Genomic DNA, 9,969 nt, shown 5'->3' with positions numbered 1-9,969 from the left:
TTCTGTACAAAGAATAATCAGTGTTTTATCACATTCATACACTGATGGGACACACATCAGAGGCAATGAGGAGTTCAGTGTCTTGCCCATGGACACTTCAGCATATGACTGCTGGTGGAATCTGAAATTTATGTTATGAATTATTTTAAACTTTTAACTTGAAAGAAAAAAATATAAATAAAAGAATGAAAGGACCTCCAACTCTCTCAAGTGGTGGACGATTGTTCTAACCTTTCAGCCACAGCCACCACAATCAGTGAGATGTTTCTTTACTTCAACCAGCAAAATTTAACGGCATAAGACTCTGTCGCTGTTAGTTTGTGAGTCAGAAACTAAAACAGTTTGGGAACCACTGATTTAATCTTCTTGGGGCATCCAAGGAGCATCTGCTCACCTGACCTCAGTGACCTTTTAAGAGTGTGCAAAGGAAGACTTGAGTGGTAAGAAGGTGTCACTATAACTAAATAGCCAACAACTCCATGACCCGAAAAGGAAGAAGCAGGTAAATCTAACGGATGGATGGATGGACGGATGGACGGACGGATGGACGGATGGAAAAAAACAACAAATAATCTTGAAATTGCAACTCTTAAATGAATGAGTAATGCAGAGTTGAGAAGATGAGCTGGAGTTGAGAAGGCAAATATTCACAAATACTTAAATAAAGATGTGGGAACTGCTCCTGATGGATGACAGAGGACATGAATGTCCATCTATATAAAATACTAAAGTAATTACATAGAAGAATAGAAGCAGTTTTCATTAGTGCATATGTTTAAAATACAATATTTGTACTTAATTTTATAAATCTGATATACAAACATAAATAAAAATTGAAAACAGCTTAAAAAAATAGTGAGCAGATTAGCATTAGGTCAAGATTGTCTTTTTTTTTTATCCTGTCTGCCCAAATTATGCACCATATGCATATATGAATTTCTTTGTATAAATTTGTTATTACAATATTTTTCTTACTACAATTTGGCTTTTACAGTTCGATATATGCTCGCAGCTACTCCTTCTGAAACATGCTCCCACAGCTACGGTCCCACAGCTACGGACTGTGACAGTAGTTACTGTCAGTCTGGATCAAATAAAGGCATCAATTATTTTCTGAAAATCAGCAAAAACAGGAAAGAAAAAGAAAGAATCTCTCTTCAACAACATCATTTACTTCTTGGTTATTTTAAAAGTATTTTTGCTCCCCTTTTTTAAACATTTCCAAAAACAAAAACTCATCACTGTGTGCTCAAAGGTCAAGATGGTGCAAAAATTGTTGTTCATTTATGTTAAGAAACCCAGTTCCTGCAAAACTTCAGGCAATCTATGAGTCAATCAACATACAAATCATTCCAATTAATTCCAGTTAAGTAAAGTCCAAATCAATCCAAATATGATGTACTTCTAATCAGTACTCTACAAATTAGTGTATTAGTATTTATAGAAAGCCAGTATGTATTAAATTAAATGGTCTGGATAAAAAATACCACAGACTGCATCAAATCTTCATTCTGAATCCGTCCTCTTGAGGACATCTGACAGTGCAGAGAACAACTCCGGTTTAATATAAAGAGACTTGCAGCAGATCCAGACTCAATCCTAATCTTGTAAATGATGCTCCTGCTGGTAGAAACTGACATCTGTCTGTCAGCGACTGTCACTGAACGACAAAGTGTGTGCTGCCCGTCTGAAAACAAAAAACAAACAGTCATTGCTGAGAGATGCATCAAGGACAGGACTAGCAGAAAACAGGAGCATCTGTTAAAAACAGAAAATCTGGACTCCAACATGTCAGGAGGAAACAGCCCAAGACTGCCACCTAGTGGAGGGACATTTATCTCCAGTGAAAAAACTCCCTTGTTCTTCACAGATGAATTGTTCACAGACTCCAATCAGACAACAGTAGTAAAGGGAGTAATACGAGCTGTGTCTCGGTTAAAACCAGGGCGTCTGATGGAGCTGAGTCCCAGTCCCCTCGGTCATCATTTCCTTTCAGTGAAAGCAGCGAAGCGTGGCAGCAGTGAGCACAGCCCAAGGCTGCAGGGGATAATGTACATCTCACTCACAGGACAAAGCCTCCTCTCAGGAGGACTCTTCACTCCTTTGTGAAAATGTGCAGGGACTGATGGAAATGTTGAACAGTCCAAATCCCAAATGAAATGTACAAGATGGAGTGATTTACACAAGTCCCAAATGGTTTATTCCCCACCCACAAATAGGAAAAATAGTTTGGAAGTAATTACCTCGGAGTAATTATGACCGCAGGCAATAGAATATTATAGTTATCTTATCATTACCTGCTCTGTTTTAGAGAAATAATAACAGGTTTAAGTTGAATTACAGTTAAAACAAGTTATGCAAAAATGCACTTTCAGCAACAATGATAACTGTTTAAATGGCATTATTTAAATTTGGGCTGCACAATATTAGAAAAGAAGGAATTCTGAGATTACTCTAGAATATTGCAATAAACCCACATATTTTAACTCCACTTTTTATTGGTCATGAAAGGTGGATAACCATGTGACTGTCTCTGTATACATTTGTTTGTCTGTTTGTCTGCAAAATTCCTCAGGAACAACCGGGCGGGTTTTAGTAAAACTTTCAAAAAGTATAAGTGGATGTACTTGTACATTTGATTAACTGTTGGAGTCAATCCCTTTCAAGATGGCCGTCACAGACCAGATCAAGCTTAAGAGGTACGCAAATTATTATAACTCAGTCAAGTTTGATAATGAGTTAAAACATGCATTGTAGCAGGAACTGTGCATGCAGTTCAAATCAGACTGGATGATGTCGAAAGCGGATTGCAAAAGCTGGAAAACCTTAGCAACTGTTTTAGCTCGACAATAAACAACTGTGTCATTTGCATAGAAATGTAAGGATGCATCAGGGATGCTCTGACCTACATTACCTATGTAGATTGTAAAGAGGGTGGGTCCTAAGATTGAGCCTTGTGGTACACCATTGTTGACTGTTAAATAACTGGAGGAAATACCATTATGTTAGAATTTAAATGTAAAATATTGTATATCTTTTCATTTTTTCTTTAAAACAACTGAAAAATACATAATTTTGAATAGATTCTCTTGCCAGCTGGCTAACACTGAAGCCAGAAAGAAGGTTGGATTATTCTGTCATTATTGATTCTGATGTGGAAAGAGTAACAGAACATCAAGTGAGAAAAATCAAACTTTTGTTGATGAACCTGCAACCATAAATATTGGGTATCTGACTCGAGTTAATGTATCAGCTAAAAGAGGCCCGTGCCTCGGACAAAGTTTTTAAATTTTGGCTCCTTTTGGTAACCGAGTTTGACACCCCTAAGTGCTGACAATGCACATCTTGAGATGACACAGCACTTTTAAACTCACCCGTTCGTCCTTCTGGAAGGTGACCCTGCGTGGCTCTGTGCGTCCTCGGCTCAGTCGATGCACCGTTTTGTCTTTGAGCAGCGACGTGTAGCCGAGATGCTCGTAGATTGGATTGGTGGTCATTTTGGCTATGTACTCGGCGGCCTTGGTCTCAATGTAAAGAGTGATGAGGGCGTCAGTCACCAAGTCATGGACAGACTCAAACCTCTTCTCCCCGACAAAATGCTTCCCATCATAAAACAGCCTGTAGTTGAGGGTCTGGGGTCCAAACCTGGGGAGTAAATTACGGAAAGAGTTGAGAGGAATTGTAGAGGTTTAAACGAGCTGTGTGAAAGTGTTTCGAGCTTCTGTTCTGTATGCTGATGCATCGGCACCTTAAGGCCAAGGTGTACGTCCCTGGCTGTCTCTGGCTCTCCCTGATGAGGTAAGCACCTTCTGTCCTTGCCAGCAAGTCGTCTGCATGATCTCGAGGGATCATTCCATGAAATCTAAAAAAGAACCAACAAAAAAAACAAGGTGACTGTACCTGCATTCTTTTATCTTCAAAAAGCAAAAAACGTGAGGAAACATTTAACCCACTCCATTTGAGAAACAAAAAAACGTCACTGCAGTGTGATATCTGGAACAGTAAGAACTGCAGGAACTCATTTCAACTCACTCTCTGCCGTAGTACTTGGGTCTGCTCTCCATCTGTAAACCAGAGGAAGAAATATTGCCTGTGACAGTGTGATATGAAAGCTCAAATTAATAGCTTCGCAAATTGTTCTTAAAGCCAGCGTAAAAGATAAAAGACTTTACATCACAGGCCAGATCATCTCCATCTGGGCCCGTGCGTCTGTTCACAACGAGCAAACCATAAAGCCCAAATCACAGAAGAGGGAGATAAATTAGGGGCAGGGCAGAAACACAGCAGGTAAAAAACATGGCCAGATGCAGGAAATTAATAAAAAGCTTGTTAGCATGTCAAAGCAGGGTGTGTCCAGAGTACAAATCCTCTCGAACATATGACAACAAATGTACTCATCGTCATTTTTTCATAATGTAAAATATTTTCTTATCTTTACAACACGGTCAGAGTGGGGCAATCTGAAGGAGGTTAACAAGTATTTTTCATTATTAAGACCTTTTTTCAACAGCTGATAATGTAGAAGCTCACATAATGGACTTGTTAAAATGTAAAACTTCCATTTTTACTGCATTACCAGCCAGCTGCTAATCTCACATCACCAGCCTGCAGCTTTCACTTTGCTCACCAAAGTGTGGCAGGACTCAAATTAGGATGAGACGTGCATCAGCTCTGCTCCGTTTTACAACAGAAGACAGACGGTCCCTCAGAGAATGCAGCCACAAGTAAAGATTTAACTGGTTTATTAATGCACCCCAACGAGTAAAAGTCTAAGTTGAAAGAAATATCTAAGTCCCTGTGTTTCTGTATAACTCTATTTTTGTGCTTCTTCTTCCTTCTGCTAACTTCAGCTTAGTATGATCCTTTCAGCTTATTTCTGCAAGTTTCAGATTTTTCTACTATTTCAGCTAGTATATACAGCTTCTTATGCTAATTTAAGTCTTTTCAGCTGATTCCACATTTTTTGCTCTCAGTTCAACCTTTTTCAGCCTAATTCAGCTAAAATGTGCTCTCTCCACTTCCTTCTGGTAATTTTAGCTTCTTTATGTTTTTTTAAGCTAATTGTCAGCTCCAAAAAAGTTCAGTCTGGTCCTCTGGACATGAATGTCCAGAGGACCAGACTGAACTTTTTTGGATTTTTCTACCTGGATTATTGAACATGCATCAGCTAATTGTCAGCTGTTTCTTTTTTCTCCTAATTTCAGCTTTTGTCCAGATAATTTCCACTTTTTGGAGCTCATTTCTGCTTCTTTCAGCCTAATTGGACAAACGTTATTTCTGCTTTCTTTTGTAAAGTTAAGCTTGTTCTATCTTTTCAGCTACCATTTTAGCATTTTTTTAGCTACTTTCAGCTGTTTTCATATAAATTTAAGTTTTTCCACTACTTGCTACTTTTAGCCTAAATAACTTTTTTATGCTAATTTCAGCTTGGTACGCTCCTTTTAGCTTTTTGTTTGTTTGTTGTTGTTGTTAATGAAATGAAAAGAAACAGAGCAGTTCAGACAAACCTTCAGCTCATCAGTCTGGTTAGAGTTCAACTATGTTTACTTAGTCTTTTCAGAAGGAGTGTGAGTTAAACAAACCAGTGAGTTACTGTATTTCTGAAAAGTTATCACTGATTGATCTCACTTCTTGCTGCCAGACTAAAGGATTCTTTTTCATTTCTGAGGCTGAAAGTTTGAGAGCGAAAGTTGAGTTTAACATCAGACACGGTATCACTCCTCTGTTTGGCCCATTTGTGAATGATATTTGAAAAAAAGAAATAAATGGGGTCAGCAGGTGTTTCAGTGTGTCTAACCACATTTTCAGAGGCAACACTAAACATTTATCATAATGAAAACAATCTCAGGTGGGATTACTGCATTACTCTACTTCCTCAGACAGCTGAGACGAGCTGGTCTGGGAAGCTCAGTCCTCACCTCCTTCTACAGGTGTGCAGTGGAGAGCATCCTGTGCTCCAGCATCAACGTGTGGCATGGAGGCTGCACAGCTGCAGAAAGAAAAGCTTTGCAGAGAGCGGTGAAGGCTGCACAGAAGTCTGTTGGAGTCAGCCTCCCCACCATCACAGACATCTACACCTCCAGATGCAGGAAGAGGGCCACCTGCATCATGAAGGACCCCACTCACCCAGCACACACACTTTTTGCCCCGCTGCCCTCAGGAAGGAGGTTGAGGTGCATTAAGTGTAGAACCCCTAGACTGAGGAACAGCTTCTACCCTGAAGCTGTTAGACTCATGAATCTCTAACCAGAATAATCACTGTAATGCCGCATTAATTGGTGATATGTCACTTTATATGTTCTGCTGATTATCCATGATGCTGATTTCTTACCCATAAGTTGTTACAGTGTATCCATACCCATCTGCTCACAACAGACTCATGTTCAGGCTGCTGTTTAATACACCATACTATATTACATTATTATCATTTAGCATATATCTTAGATCCTTGTATACTGTGTCTTTTTTATACTTTATAATTTTTGCTATTTTTGGGTGTAACTGGGTCCTTGAGTGCACAATTTCATTCCACCTCATGTACCACATGTGATGTGAATGATAATAAAGAACTTTGAACTTGAATCAGGGTTGTGACAGTTTTTCATAAGCATGGCAATAGTTTACAGTTACGCAGCTTTTTTTTTTTTTTGTCTGTGATTTGTGCAACGCTGCCAGAACAAGTTAAATAAGTTTAATGATCCTACTATTAAAGATAACAGCCAACAGGTTTAGTTTATTATCCTTCATCTGAAACTGAAGTCCTGCTGCTCAGATGTGTGATATTTTAATTTTGGGGTGTCAGGTTTTGCATGGTTATATAAATGACTTGATCTTTTATTACATGTTTACAAAGGAATAATGGAAAATGACCCCTTCAGCTCCTCACAGTGCTCTGTTTTAATTGTTCTTAGACTCACAGTTGTACTGACCTCCTGAGGACACGTGACCCTCTTTGGTCTTGGGGCTTCCTGCTGTAGCTGGTACACTACAAGAGAAAAATGCAAGTTAATGAGATTTGCTTGGTTTTCTGAGCTGTCAACAACCCAGTCATGCTCGACAAGATGTAACTGCATGCACATAGAGGTGTAAAATCCAAAATAGGTACTGCAAAGTTCATAAGAAGGAACCAAACGTGCTGTGAAGCATTAATAGACAGGATTCTACTGATCATTGTCATAAATTAATTCCATCTTTTGAAGCATATTGAGAGATCATTCCAACCTAGAGCAGTCTCTAGTTTCAGTGAGTTTCTGTGAAAAGCAGTTGAAGCTTTTGTTTTTTCTCCCACACTGATAACAGCTGTGCACAATGCTTAAAACTCCCTTTCTATCTTGTGGCTTCAGTCTTCTTGCTGTCAAACTTTGATGATTGAAGAATGCCCCTTAATAAGGCTTTTTTTTCTGACAATAAAAACAGAAAAAAAATAAAGTTGTGCTCCCCACTTTCTTTGTGTTTTCTTCCCTGAAGAGTGTTTTATCATTTCTGTAGGAGGCATAAAGCACTGCTGCCTCTTAATAGACTTCAGCTTCTGACGCTGCTCTGAGTGCAAACGTATCGAGGGACGACGAGAGTCATCACTTTAAGGATGCAAATTGAAGAATTGTGGGAATTAGATGACAAGAGCCATATATACTAAATCTATGTGTTTTCCATTGTGATGGTGTGCACTTGTGTTTACACACATCCCTCCACTTTAGAACAAAGGTATCACACTTTGCACGCTGTGTGAACTCTGTATATCAGATGCAGTCTACATTTGGAGACAAATTAACTGCAAAACTGGGATGCTGCATAGGAATGAAAAATGAGTTTATGTTATAAACAATTTAAGAAGTAAGAATCCAAAACTTGTCAGTGTAAAAAAGGAGCCCAATGAATCAACTTTTGTTCAATTCAATTTATTTATATAGCGCCAAGTCACAACAGAAGTCATCTTGGGGTGCTGAACAGAAACACTCATATATAATTTACCATTAATAATCTGAGGAGCAGACTGTTTTGAGTTTAACTTCATCACAGACTCTCATTTTGAGCAAACACAAAGGCGACAGTGGAAAGAAAAAAACTATCTCGTGAGGAAGAAACCTTTAACAGAACCAGGCTCAGGACAAACGGCCATCTGCTTTGACCAGTTGGGTTTGGTAGGAACAGATACACAATGGCAGGTCAAGAATCACATGTTAAGATAGAAATAGTATCAAATGAAGAATATTTAATTTTAGCAATTCATTAAAGGAAATTAGGTCAATTTGTCCTCTAGTAGTCTAAACTCATGGCAGCATAACAAGCCAACCCTAACTATAGGATTTATCAAAAAGGAAATTCTTAAACCCAGTCTTAAAACTGGACAATGTGTCAGTCTCACAGACAGAAACTGGAAGTTTGTTCCACAAAAGAGGAGCCTGATAACTGGAAGATATTCCTCCCAATTTGCTTCTGGAAACTCTAGGAACCGCAAGTAAGCCTGCAGTCTGAGAGCGAAGTGCTCTGTTTGGAACATATGGAACAATAAGATCTGTAATATAAAATGGAGCTAGGTTGTTGAGAGCTTTGTAGGTTAGACGTAAAATTTTGAATTAAATTCTGGACTTGACAGGGAGCCAGTGGAGAGAAGCTAAAATTGGAGAGATATGAACTTTAAGAGTGGCTTCTTTCACTAAATCCATCTTTGAATGCTCCCTGTCAGGACCTGAAGCCTCAGTAGTATTTCAAAACCTGCTTTATTTCTATACCAGTCTAAAAGAAAATAGAAACGTTAAAAAACGGACAATAATTGATCAATAGTGACTTTATCTTGCGTTTGGAAAGGTGTTATTGAGCAGTTTTACTGCTGTGTGAACTCCTCAGTGCAGCAGATTCTCCAGGCAGGGGGAAGGGAGACTCCTGACTGTGAACTTTCATGTTTTGTCAAGCTGACTTGAGCCAACCAGCAAGACCTGGACATCATCCATGGCTGTGATGCTGACACCTCTAAAAATACCTCAGCTGAGGCTGGGAGACTTGGAAAAGAGGAGCAACAATGGCAAATGGACATTTTAATTATAGGAAGTAAAAGCTTTAAATAAATAATATGTATATACAACTGGTGGAACAAAATTTGAGACAGCAGACACAGTTTAGTGGATTTCTGCCTAGCTAGGCATCAAACACACTCAGAGGAGTTGCACCGTTTCCTCCCACACGGTAAAAACGTTAAACAGGGTGGGCGCTCGGAGGAGCTTATTTTAGCCGAGTCTTTTTGCAGGTGGAACATCTTATTTTCCTGAGCGCCGGTAACCTATTTTACCCAGAAAACAGGAATCTGCCATGTTGCATTTGTGTACGTGGGCGTGTGCGTTTGATTGTGTGTCTTTTGTGTGCCTTTTTGACTCTGCAGCGTATCTAATTTTACCGTGCACAACAAGACCTAATTCTTTAAGGCATGGAAGCTGCTGTGGTAATTTGTGGGGCAAGAATAAACATAAAAAAGGCCAAAGTTAGGTTAAAACGCTGTTAAACAGCAAACAAAATAAGTTATTTACTCACAGTAAGACTTCCATATAGGTGGTTGATAATCATCAGTGTCTGCAAAACATAAAAAAACAAGCAGGTTCAGTGGTTTTTCAAATATTCTTCCATTAAAGAGTCCTGGTTTGTTCCCCGGAGTGTAAAATATGACTCCTTTGTTGTAGTTCTGTCTGTCCTGTTTATCGCACAGTTATAATTATGCATATGGCTTCACGCTGTGCAGCTGTCTCTTGGGACGCACCACTGAAGACACCTCCAATTATCGTTACAAAGTCAATCAATATTCAGCACATGTCCTCTCATCGTGTCGTCCACACCTGCCTGTAAACACGACATCACTGTGTAGACATAAAACACAAACACGACAATCAAGCTTAAGAGAAGTAAATACAGACAGTTTCTCCCCTGGGAAATCTGCTGGCTATAGTTGGGACACTTAGTGGATTACAGGACGGAGAGAGC

General features: G+C 39.2%; 1 protein-coding gene across 1 annotated transcript in view; it reads right to left on the bottom strand.

The window, feature by feature from the left end:
* chn2 (chimerin 2) overlaps window positions 1-9,568 on the bottom strand; it is a 25,250-nt gene extending 15,682 nt beyond the window's left edge. Inside the window, exons 1-5 of the mRNA XM_037677019.1 lie at window positions 9,526-9,568; window positions 6,930-6,985; window positions 4,033-4,064; window positions 3,749-3,862; window positions 3,375-3,645 (exon numbers count right to left, since the gene is read on the bottom strand). Of these exons, the coding sequence (XP_037532947.1) occupies window positions 3,375-3,645; window positions 3,749-3,862; window positions 4,033-4,064 (417 nt within the window). The 5' untranslated portion in view covers window positions 6,930-6,985; window positions 9,526-9,568. The remainder of the gene's footprint in view (window positions 1-3,374; window positions 3,646-3,748; window positions 3,863-4,032; window positions 4,065-6,929; window positions 6,986-9,525) is intronic.
* Window positions 9,569-9,969: the final 401 nt, after the last annotated feature.

Source organism: Nematolebias whitei, chromosome 5 (assembly GCF_014905685.2).
Source record: "Nematolebias whitei isolate Nwh7 chromosome 5, NemWhi1, whole genome shotgun sequence".
Classification (NCBI taxonomy): Eukaryota; Metazoa; Chordata; class Actinopteri; order Cyprinodontiformes; family Rivulidae; genus Nematolebias; species Nematolebias whitei.
Note: the sequence above shows the minus strand (reverse complement) of the source record. Positions and strands in the feature narration are given on the sequence as shown.